This window comes from Oncorhynchus mykiss, chromosome 23, assembly GCF_013265735.2.
Source record: "Oncorhynchus mykiss isolate Arlee chromosome 23, USDA_OmykA_1.1, whole genome shotgun sequence".
Taxonomy (NCBI): domain Eukaryota; kingdom Metazoa; phylum Chordata; class Actinopteri; order Salmoniformes; family Salmonidae; genus Oncorhynchus; species Oncorhynchus mykiss.
The window spans coordinates 56,752,317-56,780,288 of NC_048587.1; the positions used below are offsets into that span (position 1 = coordinate 56,752,317).

The 27,972-nt window shown below is 43.6% G+C and overlaps 1 protein-coding gene across 1 annotated transcript; it reads right to left on the reverse strand.

The window, feature by feature from the left end:
- Positions 1 to 7,762: 7,762 nt before the first annotated feature.
- On the reverse strand, positions 7,763 to 27,928 carry LOC110503002 (polycomb group RING finger protein 5-B). The gene is made up of 9 exons (XM_036960866.1): positions 27,675 to 27,928; positions 26,545 to 26,848; positions 18,502 to 18,598; positions 18,303 to 18,358; positions 18,090 to 18,149; positions 14,611 to 14,756; positions 14,382 to 14,480; positions 9,869 to 9,958; positions 7,763 to 8,033 (listed from the first exon to the last, which is right to left on the reverse strand). Exons 2-9 carry the CDS (start codon positions 26,720 to 26,722, stop codon positions 7,986 to 7,988), a joined length of 774 nt encoding a protein of 257 aa, XP_036816761.1. The 5' UTR covers positions 26,723 to 26,848; positions 27,675 to 27,928; the 3' UTR covers positions 7,763 to 7,985.
- Between the last annotated feature and the right edge of the window lie 44 nt (positions 27,929 to 27,972).

A 27,972-nucleotide genomic window follows, 5' to 3' on the forward strand; every position in this document is an offset into this window, starting at 1 on the left:
CTAAGGCAGACATATGGAGTACTTGCTACACAGGGTGAAGTCATCCTCAGGCGAGGTCAGCAATCAAAGTGTTAGTGACAGTCACTGCTGTTACTAATTCTATATTTAGAGTTGCTGTGAGGAGTGTACCACAGTGGGCTTAGAGTTGATTTGTATTTTTTAAACCTTTATTTAACTAGGCAAGTCAGTTAAGAACAAATTCTTATTTTCAATGACAGCCTAGGAGTTAACTGCCTTGTTCATGGGCAGAACAAACCAATTTCAGCTCAGGGATTCGATCTTGCAACCTTTCGGTTACAAGTTCAACACTCTAATCACTAGGCTACCTGCCGCCCCTGTGAGGACTGTTGCTGTGGGCTGAGGCTACCAGTTGCTGTGAGGACTGTACCACCGTGGGCTGAGTTGATGTGAGGACCGTACCATCGTCGACTCCTAATAAGATACTAACTTTTGGCTGATGATGACGTGTCAGAACGGTAGCCAAACACGTGACCTTATGATTAAAGGCAGATTGAGATCATAGGTCATAACATGAGATGGTAACTGTGTTGATAGATGGGTAGTATAAAGGGTAGAATGACATGTCATTGGTAGTTATGATCCATTGGATGAAGCCAAGATTAGCAGTGTTGCACCACAGAAGTGGCTGAACCTTTAATACATGTCATTCACATAGATCCTTCTTAATGTGAGATAAAACACACCTACATTTCTCTCTGTTTTGTCTGATACAATCAGTCTGTAAAGATGAATCTGTGTGACAAAAGAATCACGTAACCATAGCAGGGAAAGATGGTGCAACAGAGCAATGTACTCAAGACAGTTGACCAGCCAGGATCACAACTAGACATTATTGACCAGCCAGGATCACAACAAGGCAACCCACCTAGACATTGTTGACCAGCCAGGACCACAACTAGACATCCAAACATGCCCAACACTCCATATCGGGCCAAAAATAACTAAGCACCCTTAAAGCGATGGCTACTAATTTGCCTCTCTGTGCTACTCCAACAGTTTCTCTTGACAGGCGTATTCAACAACTCATTCTGCCATTTATTTCTTGAATTCTGTGTTGAGCTACCAAATTAGCTGCACGTTTCTCCTCTCATCTGTTAAAACACAATATACTGATCAAAAACAGTGTGAATGTATTGATCTTAAATATAATCATTTTACTTAATGTTTCATTTACATGATAAATAATCTCTGCACAATTAACAAACCAAAATGGAGAAGGATGTAACGGTTGTCGTTGGTGGAAGAAGGAGAGGACCAAGGTGTAGCATGGTACGTGTTCATGATCTTTTAATTACACTGAACACTGAAACAAAAATAACAAAATGGAACAAACGAAACAGTCCTGTCTGGTACAGAGACAGAAAACAACTACCCACAACTCATGGGCGAAACCAGGCTGCCTAAGTATGGTTCTCAATCAGAGACAACGATTGACAGCTGCCTCTGATTGGGAACCATACCAGGCCAAACACATAGAAATACAGACATAGAACAAAACAGAATACCCACCCACATCACACCCTGACCAAACTAAAAATATAAACATACAAAGCATTCTACGGTCAAGGCGGGACAGTACTACCCCCCCCCCCCAAAGGTGCAGACTCCGGCCGCAAAACCTAAACCCATAGGGGAGGGTCTGGGTGGGCATCTGTCCGCGGTGATGGCTCTGGCGTGGGACGTGGACCCCACCATAGTCTTGGACCACTTATGTGGTGCCTTTGGAGTGGCGACCTCGGACTGGGGACCCTCGCAGCAGGCCCCGAAATGAAGGGCGACTCCGGCAGCGCCGGAGTGAAGGGCGTCTCCGGCAGCGCCGGACAAGAGGGAGCACCTGAGGGAGGAGACTGGAGAGAGAGCCTGGTGCGTGGGGCTGCCACAGGAGGCCTGGTGCGTGGAGGAGGCACCGGATGGGCCGGACCGTGGAGCCACACTGGAGGTCTCGAGCACCGAGCCTGCACAACCTGTCCTGGCTGGAAACTCACCGTAGCCCGGCAAGTGCGGCGGGGTGGAACAGACCGCACTGGGCTGTGCTGGCGAACCGGGGACACCGTGCGTAGGGCTGGTGCCATATAACCCGGGCCGAGGTGACGCACTGGAGACGAGATGCGCTGAGCCGGCTTCATTGCTCGATGCTCACTCTAGCCCGGCCGATACGAGGAGCTGCGATGTAGCGCACCGGGCTATGCCTGCGCACTGGTGACACCGTGCGCCTTCCAGCATAACACGGTGCCTGCCCGGTCAATCTCTCGCCACGGTAAGCACGGGGAGTTGGCTCAGGTCTCCTACCTGACTGTGACATTTTTGGGGCTGCCTCTCATCCCTGTTGCGCTGCCGTGCTAACTCCTCATATCGCCGCCTCTCGGCCTTAGCTGCCTCCAGCTCTTCCCTGAGGCGGCGATATTCCCCAGCCTGTGCCCAGGGTCCCTTACCGTCCAAAATCTCCTCCCATGTCCAGGAGTCCAGAACCCTCTATTCCTTGTTACCACGCTGCTTGGTCCGGTTGTGGTGGGTAATTCTGTAACGGTTGTCGTTGGTGGAAGAAGGACCAAGGTGCAGCGTGGTACGTGTTCACGATCTTTTAATTACACTGAACACTAGAACAAAATGGAACAAACGAAATAGTCCTGACAGAGACAGAAAACAACTACCCACAACTCGAGGGGAAAACCAGGCTGCCTAAGTATGGTTCTCATTCAATCAGAGACAACGATTGACAGCTGCCTCTGATTGGGAACCATACCAGGCCAAACACATAGAAATACAGACATAGAACAAAACATAGAATACCCACCCACATCACACCCTGACCAAACTAAAAATATAAACATACAAAGCAATCTACGGTCAGGGCGTGACAAAGGACAAGAGCCACTGTTATTATGGAGAGTTCTCGTTCATGTTAAGACAATCTTCTTCTTTCCAGAACATGTGTTTGTGACGGAACATTGCAGTGTCAATGTTTACTCAGTAAATAAGTCCCACGCAACTCATTCCCTAAAATGTACCAACTCAGAAATATAGGAGAGGAGCTGCATACAGTATAACATTTTATCAGAGATGCCTTGAAGCACTGGGCTTTACGGGATCACCCTAGTTTCATCCAGATGATGAACAACTGTCGTCAGGTTGTCAGTTAAATGTGGATGTCACAGGGCGGCAGAGTAGCCTAGTGGTTAGAGCGTTGGACTAGTAACCGGAAGGTTGCAAGTTCAAACCCCCGAGCTGACAAGGTACAAATCCGTTGTTCTGCCCCTGAACAGGCAGTTGTCACTGTTCCTAGGCCGTCATTGAAAATAAGAGTTTGTTCTTAATTGACCTGCCTAGTTAAATAAAGATAAAATAAACAGAACCCTCTTCATTATGTGTCACAAACAAAATGACACAAGATATTGTATTGAGGGGTTTTAGGACCCTTGAGACATCTTACAGACTCAATGGTGCAAATATAATGTTCCCTATATCCTTCAGACCCAAATGCCCGCTGGCATCAGAGTGAATGTACAAAACGTACAGTATGAAGCCTGTAGGGAACTTTGGCCTAGATACATGTATACAGTATTTTCTGACCTTAAAGCTCCCTGATGAGTAGGAAGTACAACACGGACAGCTGAGTTGTCAGATATAAATCCAACTGAACACTAAACAGATGTCAAGAGATGTCCTAAACAGATGTCCTACTTGGATTCCAATTAATATAGGCAAGAAAGAAACCGTTCTCAAACTCATCTCAAAATGCAATGACATTCTCCTGATGACAAGTCTACCAACCGGAGACTAATAGTGTCAGCCTAATTGTCACACTTTTGCTCCAGCCCCATTTATCACACCGGACTAATCAACTAATCATGATCTAGAAACACTATCCTCCTGCCTGTCCAGCCAGACAAACAAAGCAGGTAAATCGTAGTCTTTCCAACTGGACCCGACCAGGAAGGGGTTCCGTAGTTTGGGCAGGAGCACGTTGTAATAAACCTATAAAACATACTTTCAAGGCGTTCAAAGGAGGAAACAGAATACTAGATTAGATATAACAAGTTGCTAATTCAACAAGGACATAAACATGAGTATTGGTGAAAGAATCAGTCCTTTATCCAGGCCCAAAGCCCGAGCAAACCAGAAAAACTCAATGGAAATTGAAGAAATTCATACACCATTTCCTGGTTTGCATAATTTCAGTTCATGTCAAACCAAGCAGTAATTGTGTAGAGAACAATCATTTCATTATAGCATCTAAACCACTGTGAAATATTGGGTTTTCAGCTGTTGGAAGCTGGTGTACAAAAGTAAAAGGCAAAAATGTAAATGTAGGAATGGGAAGCATAGAAATAGATCACCTAAAGCAGATCTACCGCTTCTTAGACTTGCTTTCAATGAGAAAGACATGTGAGTCACAAATCTGTCAATGTGAACTTGGTCAGGTTGTCCAAAAAGGTACAGATTGTAGCTTTAAATCAAGACAGTAGGTAGAATACAAAACATTTAATTTATTCATGAATAATAATTATAAATCAAGTACAGATATGAACTATTTTTCTTCACAGCTCTCTCTCAAGAATGATTCAGAGGCAGTACATTTCAAAAATATATTCTAAGCAGCATAAAACATTAACCATAAGAATATGTACATGTTTCCAAAAATGCATCCTATTTTTCAGCAGATGGACAGCTTGTCTTCACCTCAAATGTTCTTCACATATAAAGCATATCAACATAGATGAAAAGGCTAAACATGAGATGACTAGGTAAGGAAGCAGATACCGTATACTCTCTATACTGAATTACTCTGAAAGAGACCACTTCAGTACACCTCAACGTTAATAGAATAAGCTTTATGGCCAACCAGCTCTTACAGTGCACAAAGCTGTTCTTTGATCAAATATATCCAAGATCCATAATACATATATCTTACTCTCATGTTGTAATGTCATCTATTTCATGAAACACATTTAGATCAAAAGGTCTAGTAACAATATGAAATGTGCACACCATTAGTTTCTTTTTAAAAACATGCAAGATAGTAGATCTCTAGTCTAAACATACTATGATCAATCTGAAATGTACCTCCTCACTCAGAACGGTGCCAAAAAAGCTATTAGCACAAGTCTGAGATTGGCAGGAGCCAGGGTAATCACACCGCAGTATGGGTTGAGTGTGTGTGACAGAGAAAGAGAGAGAGATGCTTAATGTTTCTCTCCCCATCCTGCAGGTTGCCCAGCCTCTGCCAGAGAGCGTTTGTAGATTTCAGCAGCTTGTCAGACTGGTTATTAACTGAGCATGGAACAGAATGAAGACGAATGGGCTTCGGTTTAGACTCTTTGAAACTTGTTGACAACATTATTAAGGTGCCCTGTCACAGGCAAATTTCCATAATTGATTGATGGTGGGCAAATCTGTGGATATGTTATGTGCATTTATAAAAGACATACAGTGCCTTGCGAAAGTATTCGGCCCCCTTGAACTTTGCGACCTTTTGCCACATTTCAGGCTTCAAACATAAAGATATAAAACTGTATTTTTTTGTGAAGAATCAACAACAAGTGGGACACAATCATGAAGTGGAACGACATTTATTGGATATTTCAAAAAAATTTAACAAATCAAAAACTGAAATATTGGGCGTGCAAAATTATTCAGCCCCTTTACTTTCAGTGCAGCAAACTCTCTCCAGAAGTTCAGTGAGGATCTCTGAATGATCCAATGTTGACCTAAATGACTAATGATGATAAATACAATCCACCTGTGTGTAATCAAGTCTCCGTATAAATGCACCTGCACTGTGATAGTCTCAGAGGTCCGTTAAAAGTGCAGAGAGCATCATGAAGAACAAGGAACACACCAGGCAGGTCCGAGATACTGTTGTGAAGAAGTTTAAAGCCGGATTTGGATACAAAAAGATTTTCCAAGCTTTAAACATCCCAAGGAGCACTGTGCAAGCGATAATATTGAAATTGAAGGAGTATCAGACCATTGCAAATCTACCAAGACCTGGCCGTCCCTCTAAACTTTCAGCTCATACAAGGAGAAGACTGATCAGAGATGCAGCCAAGAGGCCATGATCAGAGATGATTGTGAACTGCAGAGATCTACAGCTGAGGTGGGAGACTGTCCATAGGACAACAATCAGTCGTATATTGCACAAATCTGGCCTTTATGGAAGAGTGGCAAGAAGAAAGCCATTTCTTAAAGACATCCATAAAAAGTGTCGTTTAAAGTTTGCCACAAGCCACCTGGGAGACACACCAAACATGTGGAAGAAGGTGCTCTGGTCAGATGAAACCAAAATTGAACTTTTTGGCAACAATGCAAAACGTTATGTTTGGCGTAAAAGCAACACAGCTGAACACACCATCCCCACTGTCAAACATGGTGGTGGCAGCATCATGGTTTGGGCCTGCTTTTCTTCAGCAGGGACAGGGAAGATGGTTAAAATTGATGGGAAGATGGATGGAGCCAAATACAGGACCATTCTGGAAGAAAACCTGATGGATTCTGCAAAAGACCTGAGACTGGGATGGAGATTTGTCTTCCAACAAGACAATGATCCAAAACATAAAGCAAAATCTACAATGGAATGGTTCAAAAATAAACATATCCAGGTGTTAGAATGGCCAAGTCAAAGTCCAGACCTGAATCCAATCGAGAATCTGTGGAAAGAACTGAAAACTGCTGTTCACAAATGCTCTCCATCCAACCTCACTGAGCTCGAGCTGTTTTGCAAGGAGGAATGGGAAAAAAATTCAGTCTCTCGATGTGCAAAACTGATAGAGACATACCCCAAGCGACTTACAGCTGTAATCGCAGCAAGAGGTGGCGCTACAAAGTATTAACTTAAGGGGGCTGAATAATTTTGCACGCCCAATTTTTCAGTTTTTGATTTGTTAAAAAAAAGTTTGAAATATCCAATAAATGTCGTTCCACTTCATGATTGTGTCCCACTTGTTGTTGATTCTTTATGTTTGAAGCCTGAAATGTGGCAAAAGGTCGCAAAGTTCAAGGGGGCCGAATACTTTCGCAAGGCACTAACACATGTTTTAGTCAGGCATTGGGGTGGAAGCCCTTGGACATGGGAGTAAATACAACTTTGATATATTCATACACCCATGTTTCAGCGAAGCTTGTCTTTAGTTACTTGTCTTAAATCACTTTGGCCACAAGCACAGAATGGTCAACAACGAAGGACACAGGACGACACAGAATGTTCCAACAACGAAGGACACAGAATGTTCCAACAACAAAGGACACAGAATGTTCCAACAACAAAGGACACAGAATGTTCCAACAACAAAGGACACAGAATGTTCCAACAACGAAGGACACAGAATGTTCCAACAACGAAGGACACAGAATGTTCCAACAACGAAGGACACAGAATGTTCCAACAACGAAGGACACAGAATGTTCCAACAACGAAGGACACAGAATGTTCCAACAACGAAGGACACAGAATGTTCCAACAACGAAGGACACAGAATGTTCCAACAACGAAGGACACAGAATGTTCCAACAACGAAGGACACAGAATGTTCCAACAACGAAGGACACAGAATGTTCCAACAACGAAGGACACAGAATGTTCCAACAACGAAGGACACAGAATGTTCCAACAACGAAGGACACAGAATGTTCCAACAACGAAGGACACAGAATGTTCCAACAACGAAGGACACAGAATGTTCCAACAACGAAGGACACAGAATGTTCCAACAACGAAGGACACAGAATGTTCCAACAACGAAGGACACAGAATGTTCCAACAACGAAGGACACAGAATGTTCCAACAATGAAGGACACAGAATGTTCAACAACGAAGGTCGCAACTAAATGAAACAGAATGAGAAAAAAAAACAAATGGTCAAATGTAGAGAAGTTCAGAAAGGTTTGGAAGGACAGAGTTCATGGCTTGGCTGCATGTACATCCAGTCCTTGCTTTGTTTGTCTATGGAGGCTTCCAGGGCTTCGTTCAGCCAAAGTCTATTCGTGGCCTGTACTCCAGGACCATGGGATATCTCTGAGGAGAATGTAGAAAGAGACATTAGTTGTTTATTCTCAGTTACCTTCAAGTTTATTCAAAAGACAACTTGCAAAAGTAAATAGCCTAGTAGATGCTGGCACGTTCTGACAAGCAGAGCATATTTAACTAATGAGCTTTGCAATTCCATATTAAATGGCCCATATTTCACAGGAATGGATGCCACGAGACAGAATTGCCCCTTTGAACAGACTTCAAGCCAAAGTTTTCCTGGATGGTGTTTTAAGGAGAACACACTTTCCTGTGAACCATCCCAGATCCCTAAGGCTGACAGTTGAAACAAGACAGGAGGCAGCATTGGACATTCAGATGCACAGCATTGAGTAATGCTTTTATGATTTCTCTCTGAACTAACTGCAGTCAGTCCATACTTTACTGCAATTGATGATTCCTAGGGGCTTGCTCAATATGCATCTATAAAACACTGTCTGGATTTATTTCTAAGTGTTTATATGGTAGCCATTAACCATCAAGGCATTGAGAAGTAGTATAATTAGCTGAAATGGTTCAGTGAACAGAAGGCTGTCATTTAGATGTTGTGAGGACATGGCCAGTTCCCCCCAGTGTCCTGTCTCTGGGGTTAAACACACCCGTACCTGCGTCAGCTGCCTGTGAAAGGCTGTTCAGCATTGCAGGACGTGTTTTCAGCCCCAGGAGAGCAAGGCTAGATTCCAGAAACTTTGAAAAACTGTTTTTACTGAAGATGAACCATAAATTCTTCAACTTCAAGTAATCAGTTGTGATGTCCTCATATTCCTACAGTGAGGTTGTGTGCAGTTCTATATGTACTTGTGATGAGCTCATCAGCTACATTTTTTTTTATGTATAGGGTTCTATACATTTCTACAGGATGTTCATTCTAAAGCAAAGTGACTGATCGTAACTGCATGCGATTACTCTTTACATTCCTTCATTAAGGCATAAATATATTTTGTCTGTATGAGATGTATTTTCAAGTGTTGCCTATTTGAGAATCCATTTTTTTTTATCTGAGCACTTCTTGCATCCGTAAGACTGTTACCTTTCAGAAAAACTCAAGCTCAAACCAAATAAGAGGTCTGGCTGTTTTGCTTTTTGGATATATAGATCTTACATACTTTTTCCACCACTGCCCCATGCCCCCCCCCCCCCCCCCACGTCCAGTATGTCCAGTTCCCCACCATGTCCCCCATATGCAGTTGCCCCCCGTGTCCAACCCCCCCCCCCCCCCCCCCCATGCCTGACCTTGGTAATGACAGTTGTCTAACAAGACAGACAAACTAAAGCTGAACATGTCAAGGTAATGACAGCTGGGTCGGAGGGCACGGTAGGTAAAGACAGCTGGTCAGAGGGCACAGAAGGTAAAGACAGCTGGTCAGAGGGCACAGAAGGTAAAGATAGCTGGTCAGAGGGCACAGAAGGTAAAGACAGCTGGTCAGAGGGCACAGAAGGTAAAGATAGCTGGTCGGAGGGCAGGGAAGGTAAAGACAGCTGGTCAGAGGGCACAGAAGGTAAAGACAGCTGGTCAGACGGCAGGGAAGGTAAAGATAGCTGGTCGGAGGGCAGGGAAGGTAAAGACAGCTGGTCGGAGGACAGGGAAGGGGCAGCAAATGACATAACACAATCCCATGATGTTTATACTGTAGATGTATGATGTCATACTTTACATGGACATGGTGTATTGGGAATTTGGGTGGGTGTGGAAGATGTCAGGACATGCCAGAAAGAACATGATCAATAACCGGGCATTGAGAAGTACAGAGGTTACCTAAGAACTGGATGAGACAGGGGGAGTGTGGAGAAAAGAACAGGAAGGAATGACATAACAGACTCACGTTGTCACTGTGCAGCCTCCAGCGGGTCATGTAGATGAACTCCAGAGTGTGGTCCTTCCCCATGATCTCCCCATTACACAGCACATCCAGCTGGGGAGAGAGGACACACACAGGGGCGGACTGGGAGAAGAATTCGGCTCTGACATTTTATTCTCACCAGCCCATATCACCGCACACGACCCCACCCCACCAACAGGTCACCATTAATACATACACCCATCCCCACACATACACCCTGACCCTACGTAGACACAGGCAGTAGTGCTGACACATAACATTGGCAGTACAGTACAGCGTTTCTCAACCATTTCTGTACCAGTGACTGGCGAGACATGGTCCTCCTCTTTTTTTTATCCAACTCACCACTATAACTGTTCCTCTGCCTGGAGATCCAACTCACCACTATAACTGTTCCTCTGCCTGGAGATCCAACTCACCACTATAACTGTTCCTCTGCCTGGAGATCCAACTCACCACTATAACTGTTCCTCTGCCTGGAGATCCAACTCACCACTATAACTGTTCCTCTGCCTGGAGATCCAACTCACCACTATAACTGTTCCTCTGCCTGGAGATCCAACTCACCACTATAACAGGGCCTCTACTCTAGCCATTTTGTTGTGCTGTCCATCTGTCTCCTCAGCATCTTCTCTGCGGTCACTGTGCTTATCCTTGTTCTGTGTGCATGTCTGCTTAAGCCATGAACAATGCCTTCGAAAAGTATTCAGACCCCTTTTTCCACATGTTGTACTGTTACAGCCTCATCCTAAAATTGAGTTGTTTTTTTCCTCCATCAATCTACACATAATACCCCATAATGACAAAGCAAAAATGGGTTTTTAGAAATGTTTGCTAATTAATCAAATAAAATGGAAATAACACATTTACATAAGTATTCAGACCCTTTACTAAGTACTTTGTTGAAGCACCTTTGGCAGCGATTACAGCCTCAAGTCTTCTTGGGTATGACGCTAGAAGCTTGGCACACGTGTATTTGTGGAGTTTCTCCCATTCTTCTCTGCCAGGTTGGATGGGGAGCGTTGCTGCACAGATATCTTCAGGTCTCTCCAGAGATGTTACATCAGGTTCAAATCCAGGGCCTGGCTGGGCCACTCAAGGACCGTTCAGATATTTGTCCCGAAGCCCCTCCTGCGTTGTCTGTTTGCTTAGGGTTGTTGTCCTGTTGGAAGGTGAACCTTTGCCCCAGTCTGAGGTCCGGAGCACTCTGGGGTAGGCTTTCATCAAGGATCCATCTGTACTTTGTTTCGTTCATCTTTGCCTCGATCCTGGCTAGTCTCCCAGTACATGCCCTCGAAAAACATCCCCACAGCATGATGCTGCCACCACCATGCTTCAATGTAGGGATGGTGCCATATTTCCTCCAGACGTGACACTTGGCATTCAGGCAAAATAGTTCCATCTTGGTTCCATCAGACCAGAGAATCTTGTTGCTCATGTTCTTTAGGTGCCTTTCAGCAAACTACAAGCGGGTTGTCATGTGCCTTTTACTGAGGAGTGGCTTCTGTATGGCCACTGTACCATAAAGGCCTGGCGGAATGAGATGGTTGTCTTTCTGGAAGGTTCTCCCTTCTCCGCAGAAGGTTCTCCCTTCTCTACCATCCGGTTCTTGGTCACCTCCTTGAGGTTCATTTTGGCCAGGTGGCCAGCTCTAGTAAGAGTCTTGGTGGTTCCAAACATCTTCCATTTAAGATTGGAGGCCACTATGTTCCTGGGGACCAAAAATGCTGAATTTTTTTTTTGGGGGGGGGGGCTACCCTTCCCCAGATCTGTGCCTCGACTCAATCCTCTCTCCGAGCTCTACATATAATTCCCTTGACCTAATAGCTTGGTTTTTGCTCTGACATGCACTATATCTATCCATTTATCCATTTTTTTTATGGTACTTTTTACCACCTTTTCTTCCCAATTTTGTGATATCCAATTGGTAGTTACAGTCTTGTCCCATTGCTGTAACTGCCGTACGGACTCTGGAGAGGCGAAGGTCGAGATCCATGCGTCCTCCGAAACACGACCCTGCCAAGCCGCACTGCTTCTTGACACACTGCCCGCTCAAACCGGAAGCCAGCCGCACCAATGTGTTGGAGAAAGCACCGTACAGCTGACGACTGAAGTCAGCGCCCATGTGTCCGGCCTCAACACAAGGAGTTGCTAGAGCGCGATGGGACAAGGACATCCTAGCCACCCAAACCCTCCCCTAACCTGGACGACGCTGGGCCAATTGTGTGCCGTCTCATGGGTCTCTCGGTCGGTCACAGCCCGGGATCGAATCCGGATCTGTAGACCTTAGACCGCTGGGCCGGGAGGCTGGGAACTTACATAGACAGGTGTGTGCCTTTTCAAATCATGTCCAATCAATTGAATTCACCACGGGTGTACTCCAATCAAGTTGGAGAAACATTAAGGCTGATCAATGGAAACAGTACGAGCTCAATTTCAAGTCTCATAGTAAAGGGGCTGAATAGTTATGTAAATAAGGTATTTCTGTTTCCGCTTTGCCATGATAAAGTATTGTGTGTAGATTGCTGAGAAAAAAATACATATTTAATCCATTTTAGAATAAGGATGTAACGTAACAAAATTTGGAAAAAGGGAAGGGGTCTAAATACTTCAGGAATGCATTGTACATTATAATAATATATATGTGTGTGTCAACTCTGACCAGCCCACCCAACTAAAAAAATTGTCCAGCCCATCTGGCATTTGCCAGAATTGCCAGATGACCCTGGACACACAAAACAAACAAAAGCGCACACAAGCGCAATAAATCACAAAAGGCACGTTATTTACATTATTCCCTTTTCTAAACCCATCATCAAAATAAAAGTGAAGTTACTGTACATTATAATATACAGTGCCTTGCGAAAGTATTCGCCCCCCTTGAACTTTGCGACCTTTTGCCATATTTCAGGCTTCAAACATAAAGATATAAAACTGTATTTTTTTTGTGAAGAATCAACAACAAGTGGGACACAATCATGAAGTGGAACGACATTTATTGGATATTTCAAACTTTTTTAACAAAACAAAAACTGAAAAATTGGGCATGCAAAATTATTCAGCCCCCTTAAGTTAATACTTTGTAGCGCCACCTTTTGCTGCGATTACAGCTGTAAGTCGCTTGGGGTATGTCTCTATCAGTTTTGCACATCGAGAGACTGACATTTTTTCCCATTCCTCCTTGCAAAACAGCTCGAGCTCAGTGAGGTTGGATGGAGAGCATTTGTGAACAGCAGTTTTCAGTTCTTTCCACAGATTCTCGATTGGATTCAGGTCTGGACTTTGACTTGGCCATTCTAACACCTCGATATGTTTATTATTGAACCATTCCATTGTAGATTTTGCTTTATGTTTTGGATCATTGTCTTGTTGGAAGACAAATCTCCGTCCCAGTCTCAGGTCTTTTGCAGAATCCATCAGGTTTTTTTCCAGAATGGTCCTGTATTTGGCTCCATCCATCTTCCCATCAATTTTAACCATCTTCCCTGTCCCTGCTGAAGAAAAGCAGGCCCAAACCATGATGCTGCCACCACCATGTTTGACAGTGGGGATGGTGTGAGCTGTGTTGCTTTTACGCCAAAAATAACGTTTTGCATTGTTGCCAAAAAGTTCAATTTTGGTTTCATCTGACCAGAGCACCTTCTTCCACATGTTTGGTGTGTCTCCCAGGTGGCTTGTGGCAAACTTTAACCGACACTTTTTATGGATATCTTTAAGAAATGGCTTTCTTCTTGCCACTCTTCCATAAAGGCCAGATTTGTGCAATATACGACTGATTGTTGTCCTATGGACAGAGTCTCCCACCTCAGCTGTAGATCTCTGCAGTTCATCCAGAGTGATCATGGGCCTCTTGGCTGCATCTCTGATCAGTCTTCTCCTTGTATGAGCTGAAAGTTTAGAGGGACGGCCAGGTCTTGGTAGATTTGCAGTGGTCTGATACTCCTTCCATTTCAATATTATCGCTTGCACAGTGCTCCTTGGGATGTTTAAAGCTTGGGAAATCTTTTTGTATCCAAATCCGGCTTTAAACTTCTTCACAACAGTATCTCGGACCTGCCTGGTGTGTTCCTTGTTCTTCATGATGCTCTCTGCGCTTTTAACGGACCTCTGAGACTATCACAGTGCAGGTGGATTTATACGGAGACTTGATTACACACAGGTGGATTGTATTTATCATCATTAGTCATTTAGGTCAACATTGGATCATTCAGAGATCCTCACTGAACTTCTGGAGAGAGTTTGCTGCACTGAAAGTAAAGGGGCTGAATAATTTTGCACGCCCAATTTTTCAGTTTTTGATTTGTTAAAAAAGTTTGAAATATCCAATAAATGTCGTTCCACTTCATGATTGTGTCCCACTTGTTGTTGATTCTTCACAAAAAAATACAGTTTTATATCTTTATGTTTGAAGCCTGAAATGTGGCAAAAGGTTGCAAAGTTCAAGGGGGCCGAATACTTTCGCAAGGCACTGTAAAAACAGTAGTAGCGGTCTTACCTCACAAGAGCTAGAAAGCTTTAACTTTAGACTGAGAAACTTCTTGATGGTTCCCACCGTGACTCGACTAGAGCAATGAATGAACTTCTTCATTAAACACTGGGGTGAATAACAGAAGTATGGCCATGTTACATTCAGATAGAACACAGAGTACAGAATACCAGAACTGGTCACGTGAGCATATTGAAAGAAACACTCCCATGGGAAGAGGAAAATGATTCACACATACCTTCACTGTGTTGTCTGCAGCATAGCCATTGTTGTGGAGACAGTCGAGGCAGATGGCTATCTGGGGGTCGCTCCTGTGGTAATCCTGGTCATCTTCATCACCATCCTCATCACTGAGCCCAAGCTTCTTAGACCCAAGGCCGTCTCCTGTGGGATAGCAGAGCTCAGGTGATTTTAGGAGATCACACTAGCAATCAGGGCAGAGATAGATAGATACACACACAGTGTATTTGGAAAGTATTCAGACCCTTCACCTTTTCCACATTGATAACAGCCATAATATAAAGATGATTAAATAAATAATTCTCAGAAATCTACACACAACACCAAATAATTAAAAAGCAAAAAACAGGATCTTAGAAACTGTTAGAAATGTATATATAAAAACATATATTTAAAAAAAAGAAATACCTTATTTACAGACATAGGCCTTTATTTTTTTAAGAATAAGGCTTCTCCCTAACAAAATGTGGATAAAGTCAAGGAGTCTGAATACTTTCCGAAGTCACTGTATATACACACACACACACACACACAGAACAAAAATATACACCACATTACAGCCTCGTATTATAGAACAACCCAAACCCACATTAACTCTACACATACAGTGCCTTGCAAAAGTATTCATCCTGCCTTGGCGATTTTCCTATTTTGTTGCATTACAACCTGTAATTTAAATGTATTTTTATTTGGATTTCATGTAATGGACATACACAAAATAGTCCAAACTTGTGAAGTGAAATGAAAATTATAACTTCAACAAAATAAAAAACTGAAAGGTTGTGCATGCATATGTAATCACCCACTTTGCTATGAAGCCCCTAAATACGATCTGGTGCAACAAATTACCTTGGCACAAATTAGTTAAATAAAGTCCACCTGTGTGCAATCTAAGTGTCACATGATCTGTCACATGTTATATATATATATATATATATATATACACACACACCTGTTCTGAAAGGCCCCAGAGTCTACAACACCAATAAGCAAGGGGCACCATGACGACCAAGTCAAACAGGTCAGGGACAAAGTTGTGGAGACGTACAGATCAGGGTTGGGTTATAAAAAAAATCCAAAACTTTGAACATCCCATGGAGCACCATTAAATCCATTATTAAAAAAATTCAAATAATATGGCACCACAACAAACCTCTCAAGAGAGGGCCACCCACCAAAACTCATGGACCAGGCAAGAAGGGCATTAATCAGAGATCAAAGATCAAAGATAACTCTGAGGGAGCTGCAAAGCTCCACAGCGGAGATTGGAGTATCTGTCCATAGGACCACTATTAGCTGTACATTCCAGAGTTGGGCTTTACGGAAGAGTGGCCATAAAAAGCCATTGCTTAAAGAAAAAAATAAGTAAACATGTTTGGTGTTCGCCAAAAAGGCATGTGGGAGACTCCCCGAAAACATGGAAGGTACTATGGTCATATGAGATTAAAATTATTTTTTAGCCATCACCATGTCTGGCGCAAACACCTCATCACCCCGAGAATGCCATTCCCACAGTGAAGCATGGTGGTGGCAGCATCATGCTGTGGGGATGTTTTTCCATCGGCAGGGACTGGGAATTGAAGGGATAATGGATAGCGCTCAATACAGGGAAATTGTTAAGGGACACCTGTCTTCCAGAGATTTGAGACTGGGACGGAGGTTCACCTTCCAGCAGTACAACGACCCTAAGCCTACTGCTGAAGCAATACTCGAGTGGTTTAAGGGGAAACATTTAAATGTCTTGGAATGGCCTAGTCAAAGCCCAGACCTCAATCCAATTGAGAATCTGCGGTATGACAAAGATTGCTGTACACCAGCAGAACCCATCCAACTTGAAGGAGCTGGAGCAGTTTTGCCTTGAAGAATGGGCTAAAATCCCAGTGGCTAGATGTGCCAAGCTTATAGAGACATACCCCAAGAGACTTGCAGCTGTAATTCCTGCAAAAGGTGGCTCTACAAAGTATTGCCTTTTTTTTTGGGGGGGGGGTTTACTATTTATTCTAAAAAAATTAAATAAAAACTGAAATTGGGTTTGTCACTTCTAAATCAAAATTGACAAAACAAAATTACTCTAAATTATATTTACACTTAATAAAAATATAAATGCAACATTTATGAACTGAAATAATAGATCCAAGGCATGTTCCATACACAAAAAAAGCTTATCTCAAATGTTATGTACAAATGCTTACATTTCTGTTAGTGAGCATTTCTCCTTTGCCAAGAAAATTCATCCACCTGACAGGTGTGACATATCAAGAAGCTGATTAAACAGCATGATCATTACACAGGTGCACCTTGTGCTGGGGACAATAAAACACCACTAAAATGTGCAGTTGTGTAACACAACACACTGAGACTGATGTCTCAAGTTGAGGGAGTGTGCAATTGGCATGCTGACTGCAGGAATGTTCAACTAGAGCTGTTGCCAGAGAATTTAAGGTTTATTTCCCTACCATAAGCCACCTCTGTCATTTTACAGAATTTGGCAGTACGTCCAACCGGCCTCACAACAGCAGACCACGTGTATTGCATCATGTGGGCGACCTATTTGCTGATGTCAACATTGTGAACAGAGTGCCCCATGGTGGCAGTGGGGTTATGGTAGGCAGGCATAAGCTACGGACAACGAACACAATTGTATTTTATCAATGGTAATTTGAATGCAGATACCGTGACGAGATCCTGAGGCCCATTGTCATGCCATTCATCCGCCGCCATCACCTTATGTTCCAGCATGATAATGCACAGCCCAATGTCGCATTGATCTGTACACAATTCCTGGAAGATGAAAATGTCCCAGTTCTTCCAGGGCCTGCATGCACACCACCAGACCTGTCACCCATTGAGCATGTTTGGGATGCTCTGGATCAACATGTAGGACATTGTGTTCCAATTCCTGCCAAAATCCAGCAACTTCACACAGTCATTGAAGAAGAGTGGGACAACATTCCACAGGACACAATTAACAGCCTGATCAACTCTATGCGAAGGAGATGTGTTGTGCTGCATGAGGCAAATGGTGGTCACACCAGATACTGACTGGTTTTTTGATCCACGACCCTACTTTTTTTTTTTAAAGGTATGTGTCCAACCGATGCACATCTGTATTCTCAGTAATGTGAAATCCATAGATTATGGCCTAATTTATTTATTTCAATTGACACACTTCCTTATATGAACGCAGTGAAATCTGAAATCTGACTCAGTACCAGTGCCCCCAGTATATAGCCTTGTTATTTTCCTATGGTACTTTTTATTCTTTAGTAAATTATTTCTTAACATTTCACGGTAAGGTTGAATTCAAATACCCGTTGTATTCGGCGTGTGCAAATCAAATTTGATGTTGCATTTATATTTTTGTTCAGAGTATATATATGATTTACTCCACTAATGTCAAATAACGTACTTATTACATTTTACAGTAAGACCCAGCACAATTTGTAAGAGTGACCTTAATTGAGACTAATCCCATACCTTGTGAATTTTCTTTTGACTTATTCTTCCTCCAGAAATCAATCTCCTGCTGTCCCTCTTCTGGTCAACACACACAATCATAAAGAAAAGAGGATATACAAGGTCATTTCAGTCCCACTACATCTAATGACTCCCCCAAAGAGTGACTGAAATGATTGACTGGGATATCATTAAGAAATATATCTTGGTTTTTCCTAGTTGACGAGAACTCACTTTCTCGTAATCCAGGCACAAGCTTGAAAATGATTTCCTCAAGAGTATTGTCCAACCTCAGAAGGAGAGGATCAGTGAAGATGTGAGAGGAAGGGTAAAGATAAAGAGGAAGCAGTGGTTTGTGTTGACAGTGCACTTGCAGTATTCAAAGCAAAGTGAAGGCTAAATGTTTGGAGGACTATGTTTGTATGTGTCGTACCTTAGCATCTCTAGAGGGTTCGTTTCGTGGACTTGAATGCCACATTTGGGACAGTCATTACTGTCTTCAAAGTGCTGGATGATGCAGCTCTTACAAACTGGAAAACAAGAAAAATCCTATTACATAATGTAAGATGCTTAGAGTCTTTGGGAGAGGATGGACAGAGGACATAGAAGGAAGGAAGCAATAGAACGTTAGAATATTTTAATTTGACCAGTTTCCTCACAGCAGGAAAATGCAGCATATGAATTATTAGGTGGATGATAATTAATGGACATTTTAGTAGGGGTTGATACATTTTTGATACACGTTAGTAGAAATGAAATTTTGAAGCCTTTTTAAAACCTTGAATACAGTTCAAGTTTGCATTTCCTGCTGCACAGCAGGGTTCAAATTAATACAGTACAGTGAAAAGAAAACTGAGCAGAGAAATAATATTAAGAAATGCTATAGACGGAAGGAAACCTACCAAAAAACAATTAGGCAACAACAAATTCAATACCTTTTAGACAACTTCCTGGACAAAACGTTCCACTGTAATAGCGAAGGTGTTAACAAGGCAGAAGAAAATCCAAACAGAATATTTGACCTCTCAGTTTCCCTATCCAATCAAAAAAATTGAAACAAAAAAACAAAGAAAATGAACAATGACAAATGGTTTGATGAAGAATGCAAAAACCTAAAAAAAAAAGAGAACTATCCAACCAAAAACATAAGAGACCCAGAAAACCTAAGTCTACACATTCACTATGGTGAATCACTAAAACAATACAGACATAACACTACGGAAAAAAAAGGAACAGTACGTCAGAAATTCTCAATGTAACTGAAGAATCAACACGAAGAATTATCTATCCAAAATGGAGATGTATGGGTAAACCACTTCTCCAATATTTTTGGCCTTATAACAGAGAACAAATAGCAAAAACAATCAATCACATACAAAATATGAGAATCAACTATTAAAAGACTACCAGAACCCACAGCATTATCCAATTACATTTGAATGAACTACAGGACAAAATTACAAGTCCTCAATGAAATAATAAAATATACACACAACAAAATACAATTGGCTATTTTAAAACTAACATCATCCTTAGCTCTGGCATCTTCCCTGATATTTGGAACTAAGCACTGATCAACCCAATCCACAAAAGTTGAGACACATTTAACCCCAATAACTACTGTGGGATATACATCAGCAACCTTGGGAAAATAACTACTTCCGGCGCCGACAGAGATGGCCGCCTCGCTTCGCGTTCCTAGGAAACTATGCAGTTTTTTGTTTTTTTACGTGTTATTTCCGCGACGCGGATCCTGTGTTCTGCCTTACAAACAGGACAACGGAGCGGATCCCATGCAGTGACCCAAAAAAACGACTCCGAAAAAGTGGGAAACGAGGCGGTCTTCTGGTCAGACTCCGGAGACGGGCACACCGTGCACCATTCCCTAGCATTCTTCTTGCCAATGTCAAGTCTCTTGACACCAAGGTTGATGAAATCTGAGCAAGGGTAGCATTCCAGAGGGACATCAGAGATTGTAACGTTCTTTGCTTCACGGAAACGGATAGCGTCTCTCCAGTAAGCCACGCTATCCGAGGCGGTGCAGCCAACGGGTTTCTCCACGCATCGCGCCGACAGAAACAAACATCTTTCTGGTAAGAAGAGGGGCGGGGGCGTATGCCTTTTGGCTAACGTGACATGGTGTGATGAAAGAAACATACAGGAACTCAAATCCTTCTGTTCACCTGATTTAGAATTCCTCACAATCAAATGTAGACCGCATTATCTACCAAGAGAATTCTCTTCGATTATAATCACAGCCGTATATATCCCCCCCAAGCAGACACATCGATGGCTCTGAACAAACTTTATTTAACTCTTTGCAAACTGGAAACCATTTATCCGGAGGCTGCATTCATTGTAGCTGGGGATTTTAACAAGGCTAATCTGAAAACAAGACTCCCTAAATTTTATCAGCATATCGATTGCGCAACCAGGGGTGGAAAGACCTTGGATCATTGTTACTCTAACTTCCGCGACGCATATAAGGCCCTGCCCCGCCCCCCTTTCGGAAAAGCTGACCATGACTCCATTTTGTTGATCCCTGCCTACAGACAGAAACTAAAACAAGAGGCTCCCACGCTGAGGTCTGTCCAACGCTGGTCCGACCAAGCTGACTCCACACTCCAAGACTGCTTCCATCACGTGGACTGGGATATGTTTCGTATTGCGTCAGATAACAATATTGACGAATACGCTGATTCGGTGTGCGAGTTCATTAGAACGTGCGTTGAAGATGCCGTTCCCATAGCAACGATTAAAACATTCCCTAACCAGAAACCGTGGATTGATGGCAGCATTCGCGTGAAACTGAAAGCGCAAACCACTGCTTTTAATCAGGGCAAGGTGTCTGGTAACATGACCGAATACAAACAGTGCAGCTATTCCCTCCGCAAGGCTATCAAACAAGCTAAGCGTCAGTACAGAGACAAAGTAGAATCTCAATTCAACGGCTCAGACACAAGAGGCATGTGGCAGGGTCTACAGTCAATCACGGACTACAGGAAGAAATCCAGCCCAGTCACGGACCAGGATGTCTTGCTCCCAGGCAGACTAAATAACTTTTTTGCCCGCTTTGAGGACAATACAGTGCCACTGACACGGCCTGCAACGAAAACATGCGGCCTCTCCTTCACTGCAGCCGAGGTGAGTAAGACATTTAAACGTGTTAACCCTCGCAAGGCTGCAGGCCCAGACGGCATCCCCAGCCGCGCCCTCAGAGCATGCGCAGACCAGCTGGCTGGTGTGTTTACGGATATATTCAATCAATCCCTATACCAGTCTGCTGTTCCCACATGCTTCAAGAGGGCCACCATTGTTCCTGTTCCCAAGAAAGCTAAGGTAACTGAGCTAAACGACTACCGCCCCGTAGCACTCACTTCCGTCATCATGAAGTGCTTTGAGAGACTAGTCAAGGACCATATCACCTCCACCCTGCCTGACACCCTAGACCCACTCCAATTTGCTTACCGCCCAAATAGGTCCACAGACGATGCAATCTCAACCACACTGCACACTGCCCTAACCCATCTGGACAAGAGGAATACCTATGTGAGAATGCTGTTCATTGACTATAGCTCGGCATTCAACACCATAGTATCCTCCAAGCTCGTCATCAAGCTCGAGACCCTGGGTCTCGACCCCGCCCTGTGCAACTGGGTACTGGACTTCCTGACGGGCCGCCCCCAGGTGGTGAGGGTAGACAACAACATCTCCTCCACGCTGATCCTCAACACTGGGGCCCCACAAGGGTGCGTTCTGAGCCCTCTCCTGTACTCCCTGTTCACCCACGACTGCGTGGCCACGCACGCCTCCAACTCAATCATCAAGTTTGCGGACGACACAACAGTGGTAGGCTTGATTACCAACAACGACGAGACGGCCTACAGGGAGGAGGTGAGGGCCCTCGGAGTGTGGTGTCAGGAAAATAACCTCACACTCAACGTCAACAAAACTAAGGAGATGATTGTGGACTTCAGGAAACAGCAGAGGGAACACCCCCCTATCCACATCGATGGAACAGTAGTGGAGAGGGTAGCAAGTTTTAAGTTCCTCGGCATACACATCACAGACAAACTGAATTGGTCCACTCACACAGACAGCATTGTGAAGAAGGCGCAGCAGCGCCTCTTCAACCTCAGGAGGCTGAAGAAATTCGGCTTGTCACCAAAAGCACTCAAACTTCTACAGATGCACAATCGAGAGCATCCTGGCGGGCTGTATCACCGCCTGATACGGCAACTGCTCCGCCCTCAACCGTAAGGCTCTCCAGAGGGTAGTGAGGTCTGCACAACGCATCACCGGGGGCAAACTACCTGCCCTCCAGGACACCTACACCACCCGATGTTACAGGAAGGCCATAAAGATCATCAAGGACATCAACCACCCGAGCCACTGCCTGTTCACCCCGCTATCATCCAGAAGGCGAGGTCAGTACAGATGCATCAAAGCTGGGACCGAGAGACTGAAAAACAGCTTCTATCTCAAGGCCATCAGACTGTTAAACAGCCACCACTAACATTGAGTGGCTGCTGCCAACACACTGACACTGACTCAACTCCAGCCACTTTAATAATGGGAATTGATGGGAAATGATGTAAATATATCACTAGCCACTTTAAACAATGCTACCTTGAATAATGTAGGGTAAGTAACATTATATATCTCATATGCATACGTATATACTGTACTCTATATCATCGACTGTATCCTTATGTAATACATGTATCACTAGCCACTTTAACTATGCCACTTTGTTTACATACTCATCTCATATGTATATACTGTACTCGATACCATCTACTGTATCTTGCCTATACTGCTCTGTACCATCACTCATTCATATATCCTTATCTACATATTCTTTATCCCCTTACACTGTGTATAAGGCAGTAGTTTTGGAATTGTTAGTTAGATTACTTGTTGGTTATTGCTGCATTGTCGGAACTAGAAGCACAAGCATTTCGCTACACTCGCATTAACATCTGCTAACCATGTGTATGTGACAAATAAAATTTGATTTGATTTGAAAATCATCTGCATTATCATTAACGGCAGACTCGTACATTTCCTCAGTGAAAACAATGTACTGAGCAAATGTCAAATTTGGTAAAAAGCCAATTACCGTACGACAGACCATGTCTTCAACCTGCACACCCTAAATGACAAACAAACAAACCAAAACAAAGGCAAAGTCTTCTCGTGCTTTGTTGATTTAAAAAAAGCCTTTGGCTCAATTTGACATGAGGGTCTGCTATACAAATTGATGGAAAGTGGCCCGGGGGGAAAAACGACATTAAACATAAAATCCATGTACACAAACAAGTGTGTGGTTAAAATGGACAAACATCAAACTTTTTTTTTGTTCCACAGGACTGTGGGGTGAGACAGGGATGCAACTTAAGACCCACCCTCTTCAACATATATATCAACGAATTGGCGAGGGCACTAGAACAGTCTGCAGCACCCGGCCTCACCCGACTAGAATCTGAAGTCAAAGGTCTACTGTTTGCTGATGATCTGGTACTTCTGTCCCTAATCAAGGAGGGCTTACAGCAGCACCTATAGCTTCTGCACAGATTCTGCCAGACCGGGGCCCTGGCAGTAAATCTCAGTAAGACAAAAATAATGGTGTACCAAAAAAGGTCCAGTCACCAGCACCACAAATACAAATTCCATCTCGACACTGTTGCCCTAGAGCAAACAAAAAAAAACATACCTTTGGCGTTGATATTTAGGCCAAGGTAACTTCCACAAAGCTGTGAACAAGCTGAGAGATGAGGAAGGAAGGGCCATCTATGCCATCAAAAGAAACATCAAATCGTCATACCAATTAGGATCTGGAATAAAATACTTGAATCAGTTATAGAACCCATTGCCCTTTATAGTTGAGGTCTGGGGTCCGCTCATCAACCAAGAATTCACAAAATGGGACAAACCCCATATTGAGACTCTGCATGCAGAAGTCTGCAAAAATATCCTCAGTGTACAACGTAAAACACCAAATAATACATGCAGAGCAGAATTTGGCCGATACCCTATAATTATCAAAATCCAGAAAAGAGCTGTTAAATTCTACAACCACCTAAAAGGAAGCGATTCCCAAACCTTCCATAACAAAGCCATTACCTACAGTGAGATGGAACCTGGAGAAGAGACCCCTAAGCAAGCTGGTCCTGGGGCTCTGTTCACAAACATACCCCACAGAGCCCCAGGAGAGCAACACAATTAGACCCAACCAAATCATGAGAAAACAAAAAGATAATTACTTGACACATTGGAAAGAATTAACAAAAAAAGAGCAAACTAGAATGCTTCTTGGCCCTAAACAGAGAGTACACAGTGGCAGAATGACTGACCCAAGCTTAAGGAAAGCTTTGACTATGTACAGACTCAGTAAGCATAGCCTTGCTTTTGAGAAAGGCCACCGTAGGCAGACCTAGCTCTCAAGAGAAGGCAGGCTATGTGCACACTGCGCACAAAATGGAGGTGGACACTGAGCTGCACTTCCTAACCTCATGCCAAATGTACAACAATATTAGAGAGACATATTTCCCCCAGATTACACAGAGCCACAAAGAATTTGAAAACAAACCCAATTTTGATAAACTCCCACATCTACTGGGTGAAATACTACAGTGTTCCATCACAGCAGCAAGATTTGTGACCTGTTGCCACAAGAAGAGGGCAACCAGTGAAGAACAAACACCATTGTAAATACAACCCATATTTATTTTCACATTTTTACACACACACAATATGTCATGTCTTTATTCTTTTGGAACTTCTGTGAGTGTAATGTTTTCTGTAAATTTGTATTATTTATTATCTACTTCACTTGCTTTCGCAATGTTAACATACACTGCTCAAAAAAATAAAGGGAACACTTAAACAACACAATGTAACTCCAAGTCAATCACACTTCTGTGAAATCAAACTGTCCACTTAGGAGGCAACACTGATTGACAATAAATTTCACATGCTGTTGTGCAAACGGAATAGACAACAGGTGGAAATTATAGGAAATTAGCAAGACACCCCCAATAAAGGAGTGGTTCTGCAGGTGGTGACCACAGACCACTTCTCAGTTCCTATGCTTCCTGGCTGATGTTTTGGTCACTTTTGAATGCTGGCGGTGCTTTCACTCTAGTGGTAGCATGAGACGGAGTCTACAACCCACATAAGTGGCTCAGGTAGTGCAGCTCATCCAGGATGGCACATCAATGCGAGCTGTGGCAAGGTTGGCTGTGTCTGTCAGCATAGTGTCCAAAGCATGGAGGCGCTACCAGGAGACAGGCCAGTACATCAGGAGACGTGGAGGAGGCCGTAGGAGGGCAACAACCCAGCAGCAGGACCGCTACCTCCGCCTTTGTGCAAGGAGGAGCAGGAGGAGCACTGCCAGAGCCCTGCAAAATGACCTCCAGCAGGCCACAAATGTGCATGTGTCTGCTCAAACGGTCAGAAACAGACTCCATGAGGGTGGTATGAGGGCCCGACGTCCACAGGTAGGGGTTGTGCTTACAGCCCAACACAGTGCAGGAAGTTTGGCATTTGCCAGAGAACACCAATATTGGTAAATTCGCCACTGGCGCCCTGTGCTCTTCACAGATGAAAGCAGGTTCACACTGAGCACATGTGACAGAGTCTGGAGACGCCGCGGAGAACATTCTGCTGCCTGCAACATCCTCCAGCATGACCGGTTTGGCGGTGGGTCAGTCATGGTGTGGGGTGGCATTTCTTTGGGGGGCCGCACAGCCCTCCATGTGCTCGCCAGAGGTAGCCTGACTGCCATTAGGTACCGAGATGAGATCCTCAGACCCCTTGTGAGATCATATGCTGGTGCGGTTGGCCCTGGGTTCCTCCTAATGCAAGATAGTGCTAGACCTCATGTGGCTGGAGTGGGTCAGCAGTTCCTGCAAGAGGAAGGCATTGATGCTATGGACTGGCCCGCCCGTTCCCCAGACCTGAATCCAATTGAGCACATCTGGGACATCATGTCTCGCTCCATCCACCAACGCCACGTTGCACCACACACTGTCCAGGAGTTGGCGGATGCTTTAGTCCAGGTCTGGGATGAGATCCCTCAGGAGACCATCTGCCACCTCATCAGGAGCATGCCCAGGCGTTGTATGGAGGTCATACAGGCACGTGGATGCCACTACTGAGCCTCATTTTGACTTGTTTTAAGGACATTACATCAGCCTATAGTGTGGTTTTCCACTTTAATTTTAAGTGTGACTCCAAATCCAGACCTCCATGGGTTGATACATTTGATTTCCATTGATAATGTGTGTGATTTTGTTGTCAGCACATTCAACTATGTAAAGAAAAAAGTATTTAATAAGAATATTTCATTCATTCAGATCTAGGATGTGTTATATTAGTGTTCCCTTCATTTTTTTGAGCAGTGTATGTTTCCAATGCCAATAAAGCCCATGAATTGAAAGACAGATGGAGAAGTACAGGGTGTGTGTCTTACATGTGTGCAGGCACTCAGTGACCGTGGTGGGTTTGATCAGGTAACCTCTGCACAGGTAGCAGGTAATGAAGTGGTTAAAGTCTTTGACCAAGCTGGTTTGGACCAAGGGTGTCCTCCGAGTGGCCATGGTGAGCCCCTGCAGAGCTGGGGAGATCAGGGATGAGGTAGGGTCAACCATCACAGAGGTCCCTGCAGCCCCTGACACTGCTGGGGTGTCCCCTGTATATGCATCATCTTCGTCATCCTCAGCCAGTCCTCATCAGCTGGGAAACACAATCTGAAGATATTTTCACTCTCAGATTACCTGTCAGACACAGAATACAAGGGAAAAGAGAGAAGAAAGTAGATGATTATGCCATATGCTGTGATGCACAGGTTCATTCACCTCTTGGATTGGCATGTTCATTCAAATACAATGTGCAAAATAAAAATAAATACAAGTATTTACCACGTTTCTGAATGCATCTTGCCTACATGCCTGACAAAACTAATGCCTGACAACATTGCCTAACAAAATTATATTTACTGTCACGCTGCCACTAAAACATGCCTAAAACATGCCTCATCTATCCCCATAATATACCACGCATTGACAAGCAGATAACAGTTTGGAAATGTTATATTGACAAAACACACTTGTAAATGAACTATAAATAGTATTCGTACAAATAGCGTAATCATACAAATGCCTCCCTCGGTTTACTAATAAAAAATAATTGATACACAGTTAAGAAATACAAAAGCTTTGTGAAAATCGGTAGGCTGCACTAGGCTCATCGTAGAGGACCTCACGCTTTGCGTGACCTGTATCACCGTGTGCATCACCAAAACAACATTAAAGCACCAAACATATAGCTTGTAGCCACGACATTCGCGACGACAACATACTCGAAACAAAGTTGCGACTCGCAAGGAGATAGCAGAATGAAGTCAAGTCAAATTAAACCTGTTCTATAAACGTAAAAAAGGAAAAGCACTAGCAACCTAAATACAGTTATGTCACACACGACACATTCGCAATCATCACACCCCCAAAGTTTGACTTTAACAGGGATGATGTGAAAGCCGATTTCTTTGTAGGCTATTTCTGTCTGAAACGTTTGAACAATATAGGCTACATTTAATCTTACCTCGTAACCTCTCTACTTTTTCCATTAGGTTATTATAGCTGGTAGAATGGGAATAATAGAGTGACCATGACACTGCGTTCTCCTGGTGATATCAGCGACGTAGGCTAGTATGAAACTAGTGGCAAGAATACGGAATTTAAGTTTCGTTCAAGACAACTTGGAACTAAAAAAAAACGACCTCGTGACGTTATTAATCTTCAGCTCGGGGAGGTAGGAGCTCTTGGAGGATGGGCGAGTTTCCGAATTGTATTTACGAGTTCGATTACCAATCGGAAATCGTTTTTTCCAGAGTTCCCAC